This window comes from Silene latifolia, chromosome 10, assembly GCF_048544455.1.
Source record: "Silene latifolia isolate original U9 population chromosome 10, ASM4854445v1, whole genome shotgun sequence".
In the NCBI taxonomy this organism is placed as follows: domain Eukaryota; kingdom Viridiplantae; phylum Streptophyta; class Magnoliopsida; order Caryophyllales; family Caryophyllaceae; genus Silene; species Silene latifolia.
The window spans coordinates 163296711-163320555 of NC_133535.1; the positions used below are offsets into that span (position 1 = coordinate 163296711).

Consider the following 23845-nt stretch of genomic DNA (forward strand, 5'->3'; position numbering starts at 1 on the left):
AGGCTGAAATCGAATAGGTTAACTTTTGAAATGACCTCGGACGGCTGAAATTTAAGTGTATAAAACGCCGGTTTTCGGTATTCCAGGGTCCTGGAACAAAGTTCTTTGGAAATCACACAGAAAGTTCCTCGGGTCAGATAAAGCGGCCACGCAAAATTTGAGTAGCAACAGAAGACATTTGGGGGTGCCGGTACGCCATAAACCAGCATTCGTCTAAACTCGGATAATCGTGAAAAATGTATTAATACCCGTTATCCGAGGCTGAAATCGAATAAGTTAACTCCTGAAATGACCTCGGACGCGTTATATAATCCGGGAGAAAAAGAAACATGATCCGGTACGACCTCCCGAACGGCTGAAATTGAAGTGTATAATACACGGTTTTTCGGGATTTCGGGGTCCCGGAACAAAATTCTCCGGAAATCACACAAAAGGTTCGTCGGGTCAGGTAAAGCGGCCATGCAAAATTTAAGTATCAACGGAAGACATTTAGGGCTGTCAGTATGCCATAAACAAGCATTTGTCGAACATCGGATTATCGTGAAAAATGTATTAATACCCGTTATCTGAGGCTGAAATCGATTTGGCTAACTCCTGAAATAACCTCGGACGCGTGATAGAAAAATCGGGAGAAAGAAAAACATGGTCCGGTATGACCTCCCGAACGGCTGATATTGATGTGTATAATACACGGTTTTTCGGGATTCCAGGGTCCCGGAAAGAAAATCTCCGGAAATCACACAGAAAGTTCCTCGGGTCAGATAAAGCGGTCACACAAATTTTGAGTAGCAACCGAAGACATTTGGGGGTGCCGGTATGCCATAAACCAGCATTCGTCGAAACTCGGATAATCGTGAAAAATGTAATAATACCCGTTATCCGAGGCTGAAATCGAAAAGGTTATTTCCTGAAATGACCTCGGACGCGTGATAGAAAAATCGGGTGAAAAAGAAACAGGGTCCGGTACGATCTCCCGAACGGCTCAAATTGAAGTGATAATACACGGGTTTTCGGGATTCTAGGGTCCCGGAACAAAATTCTCCGGAAATCACACAGAAGGTTCCTCGGGTCAGATAAAGCGAACACGCAAAATTTGAGTAGCAACGGAAGACATTTGGGGGTGCTGGTATGCTATAAACCAGCATTCGTCGGACCTCGGATAATCTTGAAAAATGTATTAAAACCCATTATTCGAGGCTGAAATCGAATAGGTTAACTCCTGAAATGACGTCGGGCGTGTGATAGAAAAACTGGGATAAAAAGAAACAGAGTCCGGTACGATCTCCCGAACGGCTCAAATTGAAGGGTATAATACACGGTTTTTCGGGTTTTTAGGGTCCCGGAACAAAATTCTCCGGAAATCACACAGAAGGTTCCTCGGGTCAGATAAAGCGGCCACGCAAAATTTGAGTAGCAACGGAAGATATTTGGGGGTCCCGATATGCCATAAACAAGCATTCGTCGAACATCGTATAATCGTGAAAAATGTATTAATACCCGTTATCCGAGGCTGAAATCGAATTGATTAATTCCTCAAATGACCTCGGACGCGTGATAGAAAAATCGGGAGAAAAAGAAACGGGGTCTGGTAGATCACCAAGTAAACCTAAGACTAAGAAAGCGGAAGGAATTATTTGATGTGTTTGTTAATTAAATTAGTGAATGACACAAGTGAACATATAATTAGAACGTGTATGATCAAAAATCCACCTAACTAATATAAAAGGGTAAATAAATGAATGGGACACTTTCATTTTTTTTGGGCTCACGAAGCGCGCACATAGTCGCATTACAATAAGGGGGAGGGGGGATTCGAACCTGGAACCTATTGTCCACAATACCTCCGTCTTAACCACTAGACTAAGACATCCTTGGTGATGGGACACTTTAAATATAATAGGTAAACAATTAATCGGAAACTATAAACGAATTGAAAGATAATAACAAATATAGATGATCAAGATTGATGATTGCATATAAACTCAAAGAAAATAATGTCTACTAATTAATATGTCTGCATGCTAATTAATAGTTAAGCTATTACAATAAACCGTGTCAAATCAAAGCAATTCAATTACGTACAAACTTGATCATAATCAGACACGGATGCCTTTGTTGAACACCTCGGCCATCTTTTGCACCTGATCTCCATCAAGTTCTGTGTAAAACCTTGTGTTGTTGCATTTGTGAGAGTAGTGGAGGATGGTCTTGAAGTATCCAATAGGGAGGGAATTATATTCATTCTGTCTCTCAACTTGAATCTGCAACCAATTCAATACGTCCAATTTAATTAGCTATTGATTAAAATACGTTTCCGCCAAAAAGAAAAATGAACAAGCACATTTTATTTGTTTACCAATGGCACGGTTTTGGTACAAATTAAAGACCAAGAAGAGGGGACGGGATCATACATTTGTGGGAGTTGCTTTTGAATGACAAGTGGACAATCGATTATGTACATACCATAATTATATTACATGCATGTTCAAATTACATGCCCTTCAAAATTAAACAATTCTCAATTCCCAATTCCCAATATACTAAAGGTAAACAATCGACTTAGACACCCACAAATTGAATTGGTAAACAAATAACCCGATCAAACAAGCACATTTTATTTGTTTACCAATGACACGGTTTTGGTACAAATCAAAGACCAAGGAGAGGGGAGGGGATCATACATTTGTGGGAGATGCTTTTGAATGACAAGTGGACAATTGGTTATATACATACCATACTTAAATGCATGTTTAAATTCAAAGTGTCTTGCTTGTGACGGGCTAATCCCGTCACAAGCTGAAAACATCTCACAAAAAGGGAGAGGGGACAAGATGGGGCACCCTTCATGTGCTTCCTCTCTCACCTTTCATGGGTCATTTGTAAGAGGAAACGATATCCGTCATTTGTTGGTTTAAATTACATGCCCTTCAAAATTAAACAATTCCCAATTCCCAATATAATAAAGGTAAACAATTAAATTAGACACACATAAATTGAGTTGGTAAACAAATGAATAAGAATTGAAGATCAACAAAATTAATTAATTAATGAATTGGATGTCACAGAGAATACAAACGATAAACAAACACACATTTTAAAATGAGAGGGAGACATGGATTGAATAGTATACCTCAGCAGGAGTTGCAGCATACTTTTTTGCTTCATTCTTGTAGCCAGGAGTCTTGGATTTCCAAATTCCATGAAATCTCATTTCCGAGTAATCATACAAAAAGATGGTCATCCCTTTCTTAATTCTCTTAACCTTCTGAATTTCGTTTGCCTTCATCCTAAACTTCCCCTCTCTGATCATCTTCTTCATATCCTCACCACCTTTGCAAATAAAAATGAATCCCGACATTTCCGCAGGAGGTTTCGACATCGACATTGCGTTCCAAGTTGGCGCCACTAATTAAAATAATAAAACAATTAGATCTTAAAAAAAACAACACGCATTCATTCACACACACTTTGTAATAATAAAACACAATACGGAGTTCGTAATATACACAAGCTAAGCAAGTTCGATCGTAGCATATAATTAGACAAAATTATTCTTCATTAATATACATGAACAGATGAACTCATCATAATAAGGCCGGTATAATATCAAAATCGTCTTAAAATTACTATCGAAAACAACGCACACTACTTGTAATTTGGTAATAAAACAACTGAAAATACGATCTGAATATAATTTTATGAAACCACAAGCAATATGAAGCAACATAAACAAGTAGTTGTTCATTCTTAGCAATGTACGTAGCATATGAATAGTTAGAAACAAAATCATACTCTTATATAACAGTAATTATTCAGTTCATGAAAACGCAAACAATTATTCATTAAGACATTATCCAACTCATAATATATATATCAAGCTTATTTCAAATCGTCTCAAACCTTTTAAAACAACATCAGTCAACGAACAATGTACTAAGCATCAACATAACCAAGTAGTTGTTCATTCTTAGCAATGTACGTAGCATATGAATAATTAGAAACAAAATCATACTCTTATATAACAGTAATTATTCAGTTCATGAAAACCCAAACAATTATTCATTAAGACATGATCCAACTCATAATATATATATCAAGCTTATTTCAAATCGTCTCAAACCTTTTAAAACAACATCAATCAACGAACAATGTACTAAGCATAATTTGAATAAGCGTAAAATTAAAGAGATTTTGCAGAAACATACTCAAATTAGAAGAATTGAAAATAGGAGGTGGAAGTTTGAGAGGAAAATGGGAGTGAAACTTGGGTGAGAAGAAATTAAAATTGAGGTGAATGAATTGTTGATAATGATGAATTAATGAAGGGAATATTATTACGGGGGATGGTGAATTTGTTATGTCAGAATTTCGGCCCCACAACTAACCTCCTACGGAGTGTGTGTATTTCTTTGTGTGTATGTTGTGTAGTGAGGGGAGGGACCATTGATTACTTGACTCGGTTAAATTAGTTGTTTTAACTTTTCAAATTTTCATTTTTATCTAAATTTATAAAAATGTGTAATATATGTGCATGTATCTAATCATAATTAAATTATACTAAAATTTAAGAGAGACGGTCTTATAATAAAACAATTAGATCGTAAAAAAACAACACACATTTATTCCCACACACTTTGTAATAATTAAACACAATACGGAGTTCGTAATATACACAAGCTAAGCAAGTTCGATCGTAGCAAATAATTAGACAAAATTATTCTTCATTAATACATGAACGAACTCATCATAATAAGGCCGGTATAATAACAAAATCGTCTTAAAATTACGATCGAAAACAACGCAAACTACTTGTTTTTCTTTTTTTTTTGGTACTAAAAATACGATCCGTTAAAAATTTAAGAAACCACAAGCAATATGGAGCAACTTAAACAAGTAGTTGTTCATTCGTAGCATATAATTAGACAAAATTATTCTTCATTAATACATGAACGAACTCATCATAATAATAAGGCCGGTATAATAACAAAATCGTTGTAAAATTACGATCGAAAACAACGCAAACACTACTTGTAATTTGGTAATAAAACAACTAAAAATACGATCCGTTTAAAATTTAAGAAACCACAAGCAATATGGAGCAACATAAACAAGTAGTTGTTTATTTGTAGCAATGTACGTAGCATATGAATAATTAGAAACAAAATCATAACTCTTATATAACAGTAATTATTCCGTTCATGAAAACGCAAACAATTATTCAATAATACATGATCGAACTCATAATATATATAATAAGCTTATTTCAAATCGTCTCAAATCTTTTAAAACAACACATCAATCAACGAAGAATGTACAAGCTAAGCATAATTTGAATAAGTGTAAAATAAAAGAGATGATTTGGGGAAACATACTCAAATTAATTAATATGGAAGAATTGAAAATAGGAAGTGGAAGCTTGAGAGGAAAATAGAGGTAAAGCTTGGGTGAAAAGAAATTAAAATGGAGGTGAATTGTTGTCTGTTGATAATGATGAATGAGGGAATATATAATTATGGCTGTGTGAATTTGTTACTGCTACTGACAGAATGTTGGGGCCCACAGTTAACCGCCTTATTATTCTTACGGAGTGTATTTCTTTGTGTGTGTGTATGTTGTGTATTGATGGAATATTGAGGACTCCACTTTAATATGTGGGTTGGTGGGTTAAATTTGTTTTAATTTTTCAAAATTTCATTTTTATCTAAATTTGTAAAAATGTGAAATGTATGTGCATGTATCTAATTATAATCAAATTACACTAAAACTTGTGAGAGACGGTTTTAAATAAGTTATTAAGAGACCAATTTTCCGTATTCTTTTTATTTGTATTTCGTGACACTTTTCTTGTTGATCGTCATGATATAGTAATTTCGTACCTATTTACATGATAAATGTACTCCTTTTTCTTTAATCATGATTTATACCTATTTTATTACCTTTAATACCACTTTTTCCTATAATTGTAAAATAACCTGAGACCGTCTATCAAGAGACATACTCAACAAATTAAAAGGGTAGGTTCCTCGTTTGAGGCAAACAATATTCGATCGAGTCTAGAGACTACTCGATCGAGGGACTATTTATGTCGTACACCTGCATACAAATTAAAAGGCGAGCTGACTTCTACTCGATCGGGTTGGTCTCTATTCAGCTTGTTTCCGTCCAATGGTCCAAACTCAAGTACACATAGCATATTATCATGATTAATCATTCATATGTCTATTAAGCGACCTTACTTAGCATATACCATGTACATCATCAACTTTCATATAAATAACACATCCATTCGTATCTCTAGACATGCTTCATTACTCAGTTTTAACACTTCATAAAATCCACATTAATTATTGCATATAATCTGATTAACATTACACATGTTACCGTCGTCGATTCACTGAAATCCCATATCTCTTGTTAGTCTTGTACAACATACTCCCCCCTTATTCACTACATTCTTCCTCTTTTCTTTTTGTACAAGAAATAAAAAAGTTAATTTGGACCACACAAAATATACTATCCCACAAACAATTGAATATGGACCACATAAATCAACCCAATAAAAAAAAAAGGAAAAAAAACCCGAATAATCTGAAAAGGAAAATAGGGAAGAATATAGTAAATAGGTGGGAGTACAATTTTCATCACATTTATCTGCAGCAATCACCAATTCCATCCACTTTCATCCTATTCACATCCTCCTTCTATCCATCCCAGATCATAACATGCTCATATCACAATAAATTCGTATTCTCGAAAAAGAAAAATAGATGATCAAATTAAACAAGAAAAATACGTTTCCGCCAAAAAAGAAAAATGGAAAATGTAATTAAACTACGGTTTTGGTATAAAATAAAAACCACGGAGAGGGGAGGGGATCATACATTTATGGGAGTTGCTTTTGAATGACAAGTAGACAATTAGTTATGTATATACTTGTATAGCTGGCAAGTCTGACCCAACCCGACCTGACCCGAGACTATTGCAACCCGAAACTGAAACCGACCTGACCCGATGATGACCCGTAACCCGACATGACCCGATGACCAGTGATCCAAAATCGACCCGACCCGACCCGATGACGAGCCGTAACCCGACTTGACTCGATAACCAGTGACCTGAACCCGACCCAGACCAGACCCGATATTGACCCGACCCGATACTGACTCAATTAAATTGATAAACCGACAATTATTAGGCTTAATATTGATTAAATTGAAAGTGATTTTGTAATTAGATTGTTATGTTTATCTTAATAATGAAGTAATTAAAATAAATAATGCTTAAAAATTAAATTTAATGGTCAAAAATTGAAGTAATGTGATAAAGTAACCGGACCCGATAATGAACCGACCCAAACCCGACCCGGTTCGATATCATTTGACCTAGAATGACCCGACCCGATAATGACCCGACCGAAACCCGACCCGACTCGATACAACATTTGACCCGAAATGACCCGGTCTGAAAGGGGTGGCTGACCCGATATGACCCGAACCCGATATGACCCGACCCGATTTGACCCGACCCAAACCCGACTCGACTGACCCAATTGCCACCTCTACATACTTGTATACATGTTCAAATTATATGCCCTTCAAGATTAAACAATTCCGTAAACAATTGAATTAGACACCCATAAATTGAATTCCATTTATGTATTTAGTTGGATATCAAAATGTGTGGAGAAATCAGTAGTTAACATACTTTGTAGTTACACCTTATGTATTCCATTTAGTTGGATATTTCGAATGGAGGATAATAACGCGAGAAAGTGGGAGTCCTTTCTCATTTTGTACCCTATTTAGACATGACTGACTATAAAAGTGTAAAAACATCACGGCAATACCTCGATGACTCCTGACTATGATGAAGTAAGGGGGTTCAGAACTTCAGATGGACGCAACCTTAACACTAAGAGAACAACAGAGAGAGACATTCTCCGAATCACTAATAATGAATCACATTAAGTTGAATAACACTACGGACACGCATCTCGATCAGAGAATTGAATCACATTAAGTTGTTGATTATGGCCTTATGGGAAGGCTTGGCCTTGTTTGCACAACGCCAAGGTCTCGAAATAAAAATGTAAATTGAGAGTATCGTCACTCGACAATTTCAGCAACTTAGTCATTTTGGTCGTCCCAATGTCATAAGAAGAGTTTCCAAACGTAAAAGTGGTACCACCATCATCAAAATAGTAAATATTAGAATTCAAACGACGTTGGTCCGAGATTATGGACATATGTGGTTCACTTGAACCACCCGAAAACCATAAACTCCATGACACAAGACCGGAATCATCCTTGTTCGCCACCCATACACGGCGAGTCATCTCGGTAACGCTCATAAACGCCAATGCCTCGCCAAGAAGGAACACAATTTTGACCGCTCCCTCTTGTTCCCTAGCGTCTGGTAGCTCAACCAAACTAAACTTTTCGCTATCAAAGTCAAACGAGACGAGATGGGTGCTTGCGTCAGATGATATAGTCTCGTCGCATACAGTCCAGTGTGAAGCCCCTTGAAAGAATACCAACCCTTCCAAATAAGGTGCATCAATTAAACTATTATCAGGCGTAATTATCCTCCAAACTTTATTATTATTATTATCATCATCAGCTCCGACTGTATAAACAGCAACCGACAATATCTTGTGTCGGTTCTCCCAGGACATGTCAACCTGAAAAGCAGCAACCTTAAAACAACGAGTTGAATTCGAAAAACCAAGAGTGTGGACGACATGGAGAGTCGTAGAAGTAATGAACGGAGACGAGGGAAGAACAATGGATTTTCTTAGTGAAGGGTTCCATAGTCTCAGTTCTCGTCGAGGGTAGTAACATAACATCAATATCAACCCGAAACAAGTGTTCCCTACGAGAGAATATGCTTTATCAGACGACTCGACAAGTTTACTAGTTTTGGTTAACGTGTTCCAGTTACGGACCCAAATTGTGCTTCTTATAAACAGATTCCCGTCCCTCTCAATATGGTGGCATAATAATTGAGTCTTGTCATAATGACTACTACTACCATTATTATTATTATGGTATTGCTTAAGATGTATCGACATGAAATAAGGGTCTTCGATGATCGTACACCAGGTTTTACAGACGCTTCGCAGTCGTAAAAGAGTTTTCACCGGCAATCTTGCTAGTACTTGAGTCCATAAGTCTCCGCATAATATGTTGTTGTTTGTCGACATCTTCTTTTCATTCACAAATCCTTATTTAAGACCGGGTATATATATATATATATATATATCCGTCTACGGTGTTAATAGGAAAACTGGAAATTTTATTCCTAAAGTCCGTCGTCGTTTAGACTCCTAGTACGTACCAAACAATTTCCTATTTATTTCTTAAACACAATAGGAAAACTGGAAAAGTAGATTTACCATAATTAGGGTTTTTCTAAAGATTAATAAATTAAATATGGAAAGATTAACATATTCTCATGATAAATACAACTATAAACCTAGTTTAACCATAATTAGTGAGAATATTCTATGAAGCTCACACGTTAGAAAAACCTTCTTATTATTATTATTATTATTATTATTATTACGACTGATTGTATATATACCCTCAAAATATTGTGTAACGTTTTATAGGAAGAAAAACGAAAACACCATCGATGGGGTTGTTACACCATAGCACCGATCTATCGGTTAAATATGGCAGTGATGATGAGGTTGATGATGATAAACAAACAAATATTTACTTGGCAACAAATTTAAATTTTCATACGGAACCTTTGTGTGATAACACTACCTATGATGATGATGTTCCGCTAGATGAGGAGCTCTCGATCAATCTACGATTTTCCTATATTCGCCTTGATACGGACATCTTGAAACATTATTTTCTGCGTCAAGGTAAGAATAAAGACGAGAATAATAACGAGGATGAAGACGAAGACGAAGACGAGGATGAGGATGAGGAGAACGCTGGTCCTAAGGAGGCACAGATCGAGTCTTCGACTTTGAAAACCTTTCGACGTCCAATACAAGGGTTTCCGACAAGTTACGAAGAAACGTGGCAAATAGTGTACAAATGGGTGGAAGAAGAATTCGAAGAAGAATTGGGAATGGTACAAGAAGGTAACTATGTTTTACCCGTATTAACCGAGGAATTGGCTTATTGGGCCTCGTACATTGTGGGTGAGATACCGAGTGGACGTAAAATGTTGTCGATCGATTTATGTGGAACGATTCGAGAAGTGTTAGTATCGCGACCACCAACCAACTTAACATGTACTAATTCATTCATCACCGAAGTTGCTGTTTGGCAGACGGTCGATCCCTTTAAATGCATAAATAATAAATTTAAGGACGACGACAAAAAAGAGCCACAACTCGATGAAGAACTTGTAATCAATGTGTACTCGAGTTACAAGCCAATTGATGTCGATACGAGTATATGCAAGGTTTATAAGTGTAGGCACCCGGCTAACGAGTTATGGGATGTCGGAAACCGAGTTTTGAAAGATGTTGTATCATTGATGCTTAAACAAGTTGATCTTCCGGGAGAGTACCCTCACTTATGTCTCTTGAATGAAACAATTCAAAGTGTCAAGAGATTCTTCTACCATTATTGCTCTAATAAGGAGTTAAATGCAATAGTTCGAATTACCGAGGTTGTACCTCCACCGGCAGCCTCCAACCTTAGCGAAGATGATTTTACGACACCTTGCTTTCCTCGTCTCTCCTTGCCTCCGAACCTCCTCTTGATGCCTCTTCGTTCTTCCCATATTAGGAAGGAATAAGAGATATGGTATATTAGATTAGAGTATATCATATATCTTACCGTATAAGTTATATTATATTATATTATTGTCTAGTACGGAATATATTCTAGATAGGGTTAAAGTTCGAGCCAGTACTATAAATACGGGTATTATTATGTATTCGTATCACATCACAAGTTTATCAATAATAAAACGTATGAAATATATCTCTCTATATCTTAACATCCCATGTCACCCTTCCAACTATTTAACCTAATGGCAAATTTTCCCAAGTAATGGAATACGCAAATAAATAACCGGGACGGAGGGAGTTCAATATAGTTAGATCTTTGATCGTTACCAATATAGTTGAATGAGATACTGGTACACTTCTTATTTGTCTCTTGTACCATAGACTTTTCCAACTACAAACAACCTAGTTGGTTGCAGATTTGGATAGACTTTTGTGGAGTAAAAGATATTACTTCGTTCCCGATTATTTGTTTACCTAATCTAGCTATTTTCAAGTGTCTAAGTCAATTGTTTTCCTTTTTAGTTTGAAAATGTCTTTGGTTGACAATTTGACTCTCGACACTCGATTATTTGTTAGATTAAATAAGATTCTTCATATTACGGTACACTCAAATTATTTGAAAATATAATTAAATAAAATTCATCGTATAATTTGTATTCAATTAATTTTGATGTATGTATGTTTCAAGATGCATTAAATTTGTCTTTTACTCAAGAAAATGTAAAAAGAAATATAAAAGATGTTATTGAATAGGGAGTAAATTAGGTAATGTTATTTGGATATTCATATCTGTATATGAGCATGGTATAACAAAGGTAAAATAAATCTGTGTACTTTTTCTGAACTTATTCAAAGTTATATTTTTATTGTGTAAAGTGGATGAAATTAGATACTATCTAATAAAGCTCGTACTCTTTAAAATAAAACTCGAATTCTTTATTACAAAGCTCATATTTTACACCGTACAACTGGTATAAATTGTGGTATAATCCATGAATTGTTGTTTTACTTGTTGTCAACCTAAAGATTTTCGTATTTGGCAAAGTCCCAAATTACAAATTAAAATTTTACCACTATTTCACCAATGTTTTATTCATCTGGAAGCACTTCAAGTTCCACTATATCAAAAACTTCAACCTTGTAAACATAAGACCTAGCTACAATCAAGAAGAACACAAAGTTTACGACATTAAGTACCGTAAAAAATCCGTAGTAGTAATCGAGATGTGAGGCATTAAGGTTGTTCAAGATCCATCCATGACGACCATGTTGTTCAGTGATATGAGAAACCGTAGACAGCAAAAAACTACTGAGAAAATTTCCAATTCCAACCGCAGTTGTAGAATATGAAGTCCCAACACTTTTCATTTGGTCGGGCGCTTGGTCATAGAAAAACTCAATCTTGGCGACCTCAAGAAACGCGTCAGCTGCACCCATGAGCACGAATTGAGGAAGAAGTATGAATATAGTTACAGGAACTTGTGCACCATTTTCAACTAACCCGTGTTGTCTTGCAATGCTAAGTCGTTTTCTTTCTGTTAGTGAAGATACGATCATGACTAATGTGTGTAGGATTAAGCCAATGCCCATTCTTTGGAGTAGAGTAATCCCTCTTGGGTTATTGGTCAGTTTTCGCATCAACTTGACAAAGATTTGGTCGTAGATTACGACACAAATAAGCATAGAAATCGTCATGAATGCAGATAAACTTGCCGGAGGGATGTTGAACTTGCCAATGTGTTTATCAAGGGTTGTCCCTTGCTTGATGAAAAGGGTGTTTACTTGGGCTAACATAATGCTTGGAACAAATGTGACTAGTAAGACCGGAACCATCTTTAGCATTTGTTTCGTCTCCTCAATTTGCGTGACCGTGCATAGCTCCCATGGGTTTCTTGATTCGGTCATCACAGCCGCTTTGTCAAGAAACCTACATGGGTTGATTTAACAGAAATGTCACCAGTAAATAGACTATACATACAACCAGTTGTATTGGTTGCATAGAAAAGAACTCGAGCTTTAGAATTATTTACTTGAGCTTAAACCTATATATTATGAGCTTTGTTTAAAAGAATCTGAGCTCAATTATAAAAATATTGAACTTAAAAAATTATTATGAAACTCAAAAATAATATATAGGAACTCAATTAAATTTTAATTTTTAACATCAAAAAATTAAAATATAAATAAAAAATTACAAGAGTTCGAAAAAATACACATAAACTCAACCAGTTGTATAATAGTATTTGTGAAATGTCACTAAGCTAATGTACGATCGTTTTATCATTATTTCAGTTCTGATCAGTTCAACTAAGATCAATTCAGTTCAGTTCAGTTCAGGTCAGGTCAGGTCCATTATGTTCAATTGGGTTTAGTTCAGTTTAGATCATTAAATTCAATTCAGTTTAATTCAGACAATATCAATCTAAAAGAACCGAGTGTAAGTGTGAAGAAGAACCTTAAAGAAGGAGTTAATCCGATTCGCGATCCGCCATTCTTTGTATATGCATCCATATGAAGCTCATAGAGTTGCTTAGGATCACTAGGAACACACAATTTCCTCTTCTTAAAGGCAGCAACAATGACCTTAAGCATCCTTGTGTAAGGACTTCCTGCAGGCAACCTATGCCTATACAAAGGAGTTCCAACTAAGAAAATCGAGATCGATATCGCGAGTCCGATAGTCGGCAACCCATAACCAAGAGCCCAACCTACATTTTCTTGGACATACACAAGGACAGTGTTGGCAAAGAGTGTCCCTAGGAAAATGCTGAACATCCACCAATTAAAGAAGGAAAATTTATGGGCTTTTTCTTTGGGCTCAAATACATCAAATTGGTCTGCACCAATTGTTGAAATGTTGGGCTTTGTCCCACCTGTCCCAATTGTTAAAGTGTAGAGTGCCCCATAAAATATGGCTAGTTGAAGTGTTGAGGCCTTTTTGCAATTAGATATTTGGGCTTCATTACATGGAGGCGGTTTTAGCCCGGGAAGTGATACTGTTAATGTAAGCACAGACATTCCCTAATTGAAAATCGGGAAAAAAATTATTAGTATAAGACGGTCTCATAAATAAATAAAAACCATTTAAATGCGCTTATAATTGCAAATTTTCATCTTAGACAGTTGAATTTGCTTGAATTTAAGATGGATAAAATGTGAACTTTTACGATAAAAATGTGAACATTTTACCATCAGTTTCAGTTATAACTTTTTATCATTAAATGGTCACATTTTATCATAAAATAGTGACATTGTTCTCGTCTTAAGTTAAGACCACCTTAACGGGGACTGATTGATGAAAATAGTAACCAAAGATTCCAGGCTTGGTTAGTAAGATAACTCGATCCACCAAGGTAATATGTTTTTTTTTAACAGGTCGCTTCAGGCACATGTTAAAATCACTTGAAAAGTCGGACAATTAATATCTTATTAGAAAAATCAATAAATTTAAAAGCACATGTTAAAAAAAACTGATAAAACTTGTTATAATTTTATAAACTCGTCAGTCGTCACATTTGTCGACTCTATACGATCTCGAACTCGATATACTCAAAAGAGGTTAAGTTGATTAGGAATTAGGATATATACCAAGAGATAAATGGAACAAGAAATGAGAAAAGTCCAATAACGACCAAGATGAGCATCAGCAATATAAGCACCCAAAATAGGAGTCATCCAAATAGTGCCAACCCAATTGGTAACATTATTGGCTGATGATACGGTTCCTTGATGCAGTTTCTTTGTCATATACACCACCAAATTTGATGATATACCATAATATGCCATTCTTTCAAACACTTCATACACTGTACAAAATTTAATTAAAGACGGAATTATCTGTCTTAAGTTTAAGATGAGTAGTCAAATATACATTGCGAGACAAAGATAAAATGCTTGAACACTAATAAAGGATTTCTCTTGATCATCCATACAAATGTATATTATTTGACATGTTTTAATCTTATGACGCATGTTTAAGAGAGACTAATTGAACCAATTATGACAACTAATTATAAGTTTCTAGTCAATGATTACTGCATTTGTCTTAGCTAGACAATTTCAAATTTCCAATGATTAATGACAAAAAAATTGAAATTTTATTTTTGAAATTTTGGGTCTTGCACTGCACGTAGAAAATTCCAAGTTACTATTGTTCTTAAGATCGTTTTTTTTTTATACCATCCGGTTTAGTCGGGTAGGACGACCAAGGCTATGAAGCTCTTTCTAATAAGTTTTATTAACACTCATTTATTCTAAGGGCTCAAATTCAAACACTTTGATTAAGTTAGAACAACAACTTATTAGTTGAAATAAGTGCTTATGGGTGCTCAAATCGATACTTAAGGTACTTGAATACTTGAGTTTCGAGTTTAGACTCTAGATCATGGATAAAAACACGTTTATTATTATGTTATGAAACGACGGATTTATTAGTCTAACTACTCCATTACACTAATCAATTTGACTAACTATTATTTCATACTATATATGTTTACGATGCAAATTATAAAATAAGATCGTTATACACTGTATAACAACCCAATTATCATAAGCTACACATTTTATTAAGTATCATCATAACGTAAGATGTTTAGCATATAATTTATCGCCATATACTATACAACGGTTTTACACAATAATTACTACACATAAGAAGGTTAGGTAGGTTGTTCGATCAATCCTACTCGATGGAGACTACTAGTTGACTAATTAATAAGGGGTAGTCCTACGTAACATTGGACCATTTGGGTGAGAATTCACTCAAAAGTTGGAAAAGTGAGGATTGTGAGGATTAATAGTCATGCCTAAAGATAAGGTCCAAGAAATTTGATAGTTAAGTTGGTGGACGATAGTGTTGAACTTGGACTAATTAATTAATAGTGTAAATGATGATCTAATATACTTATCAAACAGTCAAACACTTAAGTCGTGATTTCATTTATACTCCCTTCAATTCACTGTTTTCTTCCCTATTTCCTTAAACGGATTATTCAGGTTTTCTTCCCCTTTCTTATTTTGGAAACTTTTTACTCTTATTTTATTCATTCATTTCTCCATTATCAAACCCCACCTAACTTTTACTCTTATTTTATTCATCCCTCTCTCCTCTCACCATACCCCACATAACTCACAATTCCTTATTTAATTCGTAATTATCCATTCCTCTCTCCAATCTACAAACCCCACCATCTTTCTTTATTCATTTTTTAACTCCCTCCTTAATTCTTGTGCCCCAAAACAAAGGGAAGAAAACACTGAATTGGAGGGAGTAGATAGCAAGTCCCCTGTTAAGACTAAGAATGTAATATGTAAGTTTAATGAAAACCGACTAGCAAAGCTGGTTTTATTACTTTTACGTCAGTATGATATTATTCGCTTTAGATCACATTTGACCGAGGCAATTTTGTTTTTAAGAGGAACCTCTCTAAAAATATTTCTTACGTACTCGTTTTGTGGTATTGAGGAAGGTGTTTTGTTATTATTAGGGAATAGAATTTTATTAAGGCCCCGTTCTCTCGGACTTAATTTTAGTTTATTTTAGTTTAGTTCAGCTCCAATAAATTCAATTTAATTTAACTTCATACAATGCAGTCAAATTCAATTCAGCTAAACAGGGTCTAAAAGTAATAGGGTTATGAAATATTCCGATAAAAAATAATGTGAGGCGAGAGAAGTCTGAGATAGAATATTATCTTAATTGTCTATTTCGAAATTTTTTTAATGATACGGAGTACGAGGTAATTTGCATATGGAAAATATATACTATATATTATTTAGCTTTTGTTTCCTTTTATCTTTTGTTCCTCGGGCTACCTCTTAAGTGTGAGCAGTGCAATAATATAAATCCTGAGCAGTGCAATAATATAAATCCTGAATTCGTCACTAGTTCTACTGTTCATACTATAGTTGTAAGTTGTTCATCCTATTATACCTTGTTATCTTGGTCTTGCCTTTCAAGCTTCTCAACTTGTTTACGTATTAAAAACTTGAATTGGTAATTAATAAAGCATACAAAGATGGAGAAGAGAAGATTACCAACAATAAAGAAGCAAGCATTCCAACGACCGCGTTCGGATCGACGAATCGGGTTGCCTTTGAGATCAACTGTGCCATCCTTAGTGTAATCATCTTCAATAACCCCTTCATTCACTAACATAGCCATACTTTTAAGTACAATATTAGTATGAGCTATACAAATACTCCCATATTATTGTAGGGAGTAGGAAATTAGAGTTTTTTTTTTTTTGGTGATTCTTTAATTTGGAGATACTTTTTGGTTTCAAGTTTGTTAATAGAATCCTTGTATCAAATGTGAGAATGTGCTCTTTTATAGCATCGCATATCAAACTACTCTTTGTACAAATGATTGTCTTGGTCATATAGGAATACTATTCAAGTCAAATTTTCCATACTCAAATGCATGAGCTACACATTAGGCCATTACTAGTAGAGGTGGCCATCGGGGCGGGCCAGGCCAGTTTGGGTCGGGATTAAATGATGGGGTCCGAGCACAACACGAAGTGAGAATCGGGCTGGAAATATTGAGCCCAAACACGACCTAGTTAGTGTTAGGGCTGACGTGGGCGGCCAAGCCCATATAACCTTTTTTTGGACTAGGTCAATGGGCTAGACCCGGGTCGAGTCGAGGGTGGAGTTGTGATTCCCGGCCCAAGTCCAAGTGCGGGTTGGCCACCAAAAACTTGCCTGTCTGCTAAAGGTCGTCGACAATTTACTAATTATCGTCGACAATTTTAATGAACTTCCAAAACTACCCCTCCCACACAATCCCCCTTATATTTTTTCCGTCTTGTTTTGTTTTCGTAAAAAAATAATTAATAATTACTAATAAACCCCGTTCGGGGATAGTTCGTTTTATTTTAATTTTTTAATTTATTGAAACTTATTTTAATTAGCGATTATCGATCCACGCACCCAAAACTAATTTAAGACGGAAATTAATAATTTTTTTTAAAAAAAAAAATTGTTGAAAAAAAGGCCTGGATGAAGAAATTTTTCGTCCAGACCAAGGTGCGGACAAAGAAATTTTTCGTCTCAGGACCATGGTCCGATAAAAAATATTTTTCGTCCAGACCCAGGTCCAGACGGAAAATATTTTCGTCCAGATTTGGTCCGGACGAAAAATATTTTCGTCCGGAAAAAAAAAAAAAAATTTTTTTTTTTTTTAAAAAAAATTTTTTTTTAAAAAAAAAAAAAAAAAAAAACCGGACGAAAATATTTTTCGTCCTGGACTGGTCTGATTTAAAATATTTTCCGTCTGGACTGGTCCGACGAAAAATTTCTTTGTCCGACCATGGTCTGGACGAAAATTTTCTTTGTCCGGACCTTGGTCTGGACGAAAATGTTTTTCGTCCGGATTTTTTTTTTTTTTTTTTTTTTTTTTTTTTTTTTTTTTTTTTTTGAGAAAAAAAATCATTTTTTGACTTAGATTAATTTTTGGTGCGGTAATCGATAATCGCTAAGTTCTCGTTCATGTTGTTAATTACAAATCCCGCTTTTTTTTTTTTGAAAAATCGTCATTTTTTTTTGTTTGAAAGATTTTAGTGAGACGGAAATTGACTTGTGTTTTAGTGAGACGGAAATTGCATTTTAGTGAGACGGAAATGGAGTTATGTTATGGAGGGCAAACTTGGAAATTTACATTAATTGTCGACGATAATTAGTAAATTGTCGACGACGTATAGCAGGACCCAAAACTTGTCTAATGTTGTGGGCTAGCCGGCTAGGCCCCGAGTATTTCCGCGACGTTGGCCACCTCTAATTACAAGTATAAAGTGAAAAAAATTCATTGTATTTTAAAAGTTATATCTCACATTTTCACGATTATATAAAGTTATTATCGGCTATATAAACTATTATGAAAGGTAAAGCATAACCAAGGTTCTTGGATTCGTCACTAGCGTTTTCAGGGATCATTTACAATCATAAAATGCTTTTTTTTTTCTTTTTCCAAATCATCATTTCGCATCAAATTATTTGACAATTAAATTATTTTGAACTGTACTATTTTTGAATTTGAATGACCTTTAAAAATGTACTTTCCAGATTAGGATCGATCAATCAACTTTAAATTTAGGTCCTTTAAAATCAGGTCAGTTATCTCATGTCAGCTCCCAAATCCTTAACCATTTGCTTAATCCGTCCCAATCAATTCCTTACGATTGTTTTTAGAATACAACTAGGGCTGTTAATGAGACGAAACGGTTCGCGAGCAACTCGAGCTCGGCTCGGTCAAAGCTCAGCTCGTTTGAGCTCGGCTCGGGCTCGAGAGCTTAACGAGTCAAGCCGAGCTAACGTTGAGTCGGTTCGAAAAGCTCATGAGCGCCTCGAACTTGTGTAATTAGATAAAATATTACTTATATTTTATAAAAATGTTTGTCATGATTATATATTTGTATCACAAATATCCAAAATATCTCATTAATTTTCCAATATTTGTATATAAAATTTTCGAGCCTTGTTATAGAAAATAGCGAGACAAAAAAAACGAAAATTCAACAATTATATATAAGCTAAAGTTGAGCCCGGGTTTGGCTCGAGCTCGCGTTAAAGCTTGCAAGCTTGATAACGAGCAGAATTTTTTCAAGCTCCAGTAAGCTCCTCGAGATCGAGTTTTACTTTATGAGCACAGGCCGAGCAAGGCCAAGCTCAGGCTCGGCCCAGCTCGTTAACACCCCTAAATACAACACTTGTAGAAAAAAAAATACAGTATACAAATCGAAAAATCCACTTGTACATGGAAAAGGACGACAGATAAATCCAAATAAGAAAAACGTAAAGAACCGACCGACCAACCTCTATTCAACAAAGACGGCCCCGAACCATAATACTGGACCCAAATCAACTGCGTCAAAACTCAAAACACTCACTTCTCTACTTATCAACAAACACAAAAAAAGCTTAAGCAAACAAAAATGGCGACGACAAATAAAATGTCAGTAGTAGAAAAACTACAGCAGGTGAAGGAAAAATCAGGAAAATCATACAGTCAAATTGCTGAAGAAACTGGGCTTACAAATGTCTATGTAGCCCAACTTCTTCGACGTCAAGCCCATTTAAAGCCCGAAACTGTTCCTAAACTCCGGGCTGCACTGCCCGACTTGTCCGATGAACTTGTTAATGAGATGATTAAGCATCCTTTTAGATCATATGATCCTAATTTGGTTCAAGAACCTGCTATTTATAGGTTTAATTACTTACTTTTATCTCTTTAATTATTTGTTCGCTCCGTTCCAATCATTTGTTTACGATTAAAATACCGCTCAAAAAAAAAAAAACAAAATGATTGAGACGGAGGAAGTATGATTTTTAGTATGATTGATTAGTAAGGAAAGTAATTTGTGGGTTTTTATGGGTTTTTGATTTTATGAAATGGGTTTTGATTTGATTTGTGAATTGTTCATTGGTTAATTAGTATTGTTGGATTGATTTGCTTAATTAAATAGCTGAGCTTGATTACTTGGTTTATTACCATAAAGTTGCAATTTTTATGGACTATTGTTTGGCAGAATCTTATTTGAGACCGTCTTAAGCTTAAGACACTGATCTTTGCATGCTATATGATTCATATAATGATAGCTATAAGTATTAGCTTAAGACGGTCTTACACAAGATTAAGCCGGAATTGTTGATGCTAGGAGTGATAACAAAAATTGACATGTTACTATGGACATGACTGCATACGTTTATACCTCCTAAAATTCTACTTACTGTCGAATCAGTGGTGGAACGAAGGGTGACAGCGTGACGCATCCTTAGGCAGTGAAAATATGAATTTTTTTTAGTTAAAAGTATTCGATTTTTTTAGTTGCTCTGGTGCAGATCATTGCATCACTTACCCTGCGACTGTTTTATTCTGATCAAGACTATTTTTGTCTGCAGATTGAATGAAGCTGTCATGCATTTTGGTGAGAGCATTAAGGAAATCATCAATGAGGATTTTGGCGATGGCATGTATAACTCTTACCGTGATCTTAAACTAATTTTACATGTACTCATGTTTGAATCGTCTCATCTGTATATTTCTGGTTTCATTCTCCTGTCTGCATTGTCCTCTTATATCGTATATCTACTATTCTACTTGTGTGAATTTGTTGTTGCCTTTTGAGTTAAAATTAATACGACTGAAGGATAATAAAGCAACTGTAACTATTGGATTTCGTGGTCATGAATTGATCATGCTAATATGGTAAAATCCCAGTTCAATTTTATTCTTAGCCGCTTAGGATACTCGCAAGTCGCACCATTTTGTTATTTTTCAAATCGGCATTTGCACCATATATAGATTAAGCCTTGCTTCTATAAACATCATGGATTTATGGCAGACTTTGCTTGTAGTTGCGACTGTTTGCTTTGAAACGATGGAGTACTAATTACTTGCGCTCTTGCTTAGAATGTCAGCCATAGATTTCTACTGCTCAGTCGATAAGGTCAAAGGTGTCGATGGCAAAGACAGGGTTGTGGTTACTTTTGACGGAAAATATCTGCCACACAGTGAGCAGGTCAGTTCGAGAATTTATGAATTCTTTTTCTTAGCTCCGTATGATCTAAATTTCTGCCTCAAAATATCACATTCTCGAGACTATTTCTGAAATTATATCTCCATCTGTTAATCTGCAGAAAGCTGAGCACATGCTGTCGCGACCAAGGCCACAGTGAAACCCCCGAGAATAGTATGTAATCATATGCTTTTGTTTGTCATTTCATATACATGAGTCCTGAACTTGTGAACTTTGTGGTTTCTGTCAATCTGTGGCGATTTCCGCAAAACTAAATAATGATTTGTACAAGAAGTATATATATTCATTCTGCCAAACACCTGTGCAAACTCAGATTTGCAGTAATATTACTGTAATAATAATCTTTATCCTGTAATATACGCCGATTTATTCATGATAAATTTGATACATCAAAATATTGTGGATTTCGCAGCTGCATCCTCAGATGCTAATTTCGAGTGAAATATATTACAAACGATTATAAACATCCTCAATGAAATAATGCGTAAACAAACACAACATGAAACACAGAGTAGATATTCTAATATTGCTTTAACTCAATTCTCTCTTAATGTAATAAGATAGGTTCGTTTCGTGTACGTAAGTTTGAAAGCCTGGATAAATCACTCAATGGTGTCCTCCTCCGAAACCTCCGCCACCGCCACCGCCACCGCCACCACCTCCTCCTCCAAATCCTCCACCGTAACCACCACCAAATCCCCCACCTTTCCCAAATCCTCCGCCAATACCACCACCCTTTCCAAATCCTCCTCCTATTCCACCACCCTTCCCAATTCCACCGCCAAAACCTCCACCTTTCCCTATACCACCACCGAAACCACCACCTTTCCCAATTCCACCGCCAAATCCGCCACCTTTTCCTATGCCACCTCCAAAACCGCCACCTTTCCCAATGCCGCCACCTAAGCCTCCTCCCTTTCCAAAACCACCACCTCCACCGATACCACTACCACCACCTAGGCCTCCTCCCTTTCCGTAACCTCCACCTCCACCAATACCACCACCTTTCCCTATTCCGCCACCAAATCCTCCACCCTTGCCAATACCCCCACCAAGGCCTCCACCTTTTCCAAATCCACCACCACCTCCGATTCCACCACCCTTCCCGATACCTCCTCCATAACCGCCACCTTTGCCAATTCCACCACCTAATCCACCGCCCTTTCCAATGCCACCTCCAACACCGCCACCTTTCCCGATACCTCCACCATAGCCGCCGCCTTTCCCAATACCTCCACCATAACCGCCGCCTTTACCAATTCCACCACCTAGTCCACCACCACCTCCAACACCACCGCCTTTCCCGATGCCACCACCATAACCTCCACCCTTTCCAATTCCACCGCCACCGCCAAGGCCTCCACCTTTGCCAACGCCTCCTCCAATTCCACCACCTTTACCATATCCTCCACCAGCACCTCCACCGATGCCATGACCACCTCCTACACCACCACCGATGCCTTGACCGCCACCGGCACCTCCACCGATGCCATGACCACCGCCAACACCGCCTCCTATGCCATGCCCACCTCCAAGTCCACCACCACCACCAGAACCGACTCCTCCACCTACACCACTTCCTAATCCACCACCTCCACCGGAACCACCTCCTAATCCACCTCCACCACCAGCTCCTCCACCGGCACCACCTCCTAACCCACTTCCTCCACCGACACCACCTCCTAACCCGCTTCCACCTCCTAGCCCACCACCGCTACCACCACCAAATCCACCTCCAAATCCTCCTCCTCCACCACCACCGCCTCCACCTCCACCTCCAAATCCACCTCCTCCTCCCAAACCACTGCCTCCACCACCACCGAACCCACCTCCAAACCCTCCACCTTTACCAAAGAACAACTTCTCATCCTCTTCACTTCTCGGAATTGGTACACTTCTTCCCTGCACACTTGTTATGGCAATGTTAAAACAAACTAAAAACAACAAACAAAGTTTTTTAGTCCCCCCCTTCATTTTTTCTTATTAAATGTTTACTCAATGACCAATGTAGAACTAAGATATTGTGCCTTGAACTCACTGCACTTCAGTGGGTTTATATAAGGGTTTAAGGATACATTAACAGCTAGAAAGTTAAGCATTCAATTCTAAATCTCTGACTCAACTACCAACTGCTGTACACAAATCATACTCTACTGAATAATGTATTTTCCCTACTGGCTATACTACATTCCAATAATCTAATTAATCACATTTCTATCTCACCAATTTGATTATCAGCATTTATTAGGTCTACTTTTTAGTCCCGTGTTTTTCTTTCACTTTGTTGGCTTAGATTACCGTCTTTGCCTAATGGTTAAGACGGATGTATTGTAACATTATATTTTAGGTTTGTTTGACTCATAAAAATAACGATCAATTTAGGGGGGCTACTGGCTAGCGGGGGCAAGTAAAAAAACCTGGCAAACGGGTCAACCGAGTCGGATTCGAATCTAGTTAGTTCGGGTTGGGTCATTTTCAGGTCAACTATTATCAAGTTATTTATGTACTCCCTCCGTCCCGGTCAATTGTTGTCCTTTCCTTTTGGCAC

At 36.6% G+C, this 23845-nt stretch overlaps 5 protein-coding genes across 6 annotated transcripts; 1 reads left to right on the forward strand and 4 right to left on the reverse strand.

Annotated features, from left to right (window-relative positions):
- Positions 1-1987: 1987 nt before the first annotated feature.
- LOC141609515 (B2 protein-like) lies at positions 1988-4284 on the reverse strand. Its single transcript, XM_074428555.1, has 3 exons — positions 4206-4284; positions 3131-3405; positions 1988-2261 (listed from the first exon to the last, which is right to left on the reverse strand). Coding segments are annotated over exons 1-3 (441 nt in total). The 5' UTR covers positions 4207-4284; the 3' UTR covers positions 1988-2096.
- Positions 4285-8035: 3751 nt separating this feature from the next.
- LOC141608857 (putative F-box protein At4g38870) lies at positions 8036-9202 on the reverse strand. The gene has a single exon (XM_074428202.1). It carries the CDS (start codon positions 9200-9202, stop codon positions 8036-8038), a length of 1167 nt encoding a protein of 388 aa, XP_074284303.1.
- A 2609-nt stretch (positions 9203-11811) lies between these two features.
- Positions 11812-17081, reverse strand: LOC141606823 (protein NRT1/ PTR FAMILY 5.2-like). Its single transcript, XM_074426157.1, has 4 exons — positions 16796-17081; positions 14348-14565; positions 13215-13780; positions 11812-12686 (listed from the first exon to the last, which is right to left on the reverse strand). Exons 1-4 carry the CDS (start codon positions 16920-16922, stop codon positions 11849-11851), a joined length of 1749 nt encoding a protein of 582 aa, XP_074282258.1. The 5' UTR covers positions 16923-17081; the 3' UTR covers positions 11812-11848.
- Positions 17082-19610: 2529 nt separating this feature from the next.
- LOC141606825 (cyanate hydratase-like) lies at positions 19611-21686 on the forward strand. The gene is made up of 4 exons (XM_074426160.1): positions 19611-19964; positions 20660-20731; positions 21171-21279; positions 21398-21686. Exons 1-4 carry the CDS (start codon positions 19693-19695, stop codon positions 21434-21436), a joined length of 492 nt encoding a protein of 163 aa, XP_074282261.1. The 5' UTR covers positions 19611-19692; the 3' UTR covers positions 21437-21686.
- Positions 21641-23364, reverse strand: LOC141606824 (uncharacterized). Of its 2 annotated transcripts, XM_074426159.1 has the most exons (2): positions 22575-23364; positions 21641-22472 (listed from the first exon to the last, which is right to left on the reverse strand). In XM_074426159.1, exons 1-2 carry the CDS (start codon positions 23269-23271, stop codon positions 21904-21906), a joined length of 1266 nt encoding a protein of 421 aa, XP_074282260.1. In that variant the 5' UTR covers positions 23272-23364; the 3' UTR covers positions 21641-21903. The 2 variants fall into 2 exon arrangements, with proteins under 2 accessions (XP_074282260.1, XP_074282259.1); XM_074426158.1 differs by having other exon boundaries at positions 21641-23362.
- Positions 23365-23845: the final 481 nt, after the last annotated feature.

Coding starts and splice junctions, on each gene's coding strand:
- LOC141606824 (XM_074426158.1), bottom strand. CDS start 23,271: ATGAAGGGGGGGACTAAAAAACTTTGTTTGTTGTTTTTAGTTTGTTTT.
- LOC141609515 (XM_074428555.1), bottom strand. Junction 2,262..3,130: donor ATGCTGCAACTCCTGCTGAG/GTATACTATTCA, acceptor AATTGGTTGCAG/ATTCAAGTTGAGAGACAGAA.
- LOC141606825 (XM_074426160.1), top strand. CDS start 19,693: ATGGCGACGACAAATAAAATGTCAGTAGTAGAAAAACTACAGCAGGTG. Junction 20,732..21,170: donor GAGGATTTTGGCGATGGCAT/GTATAACTCTTA, acceptor GCTCTTGCTTAG/AATGTCAGCCATAGATTTCT. Junction 21,280..21,397: donor ATCTGCCACACAGTGAGCAG/GTCAGTTCGAGA, acceptor GTTAATCTGCAG/AAAGCTGAGCACATGCTGTC.
- LOC141606823 (XM_074426157.1), bottom strand. CDS start 16,922: ATGGCTATGTTAGTGAATGAAGGGGTTATTGAAGATGATTACACTAAG. Junction 14,566..16,795: donor TGCTTGCTTCTTTATTGTTG/GTAATCTTCTCT, acceptor AATTTTGTACAG/TGTATGAAGTGTTTGAAAGA. Junction 12,687..13,214: donor GGATTAACTCCTTCTTTAAG/GTTCTTCTTCAC, acceptor CAACCCATGTAG/GTTTCTTGACAAAGCGGCTG.
- LOC141608857 (XM_074428202.1), bottom strand. CDS start 9,202: ATGTCGACAAACAACAACATATTATGCGGAGACTTATGGACTCAAGTA.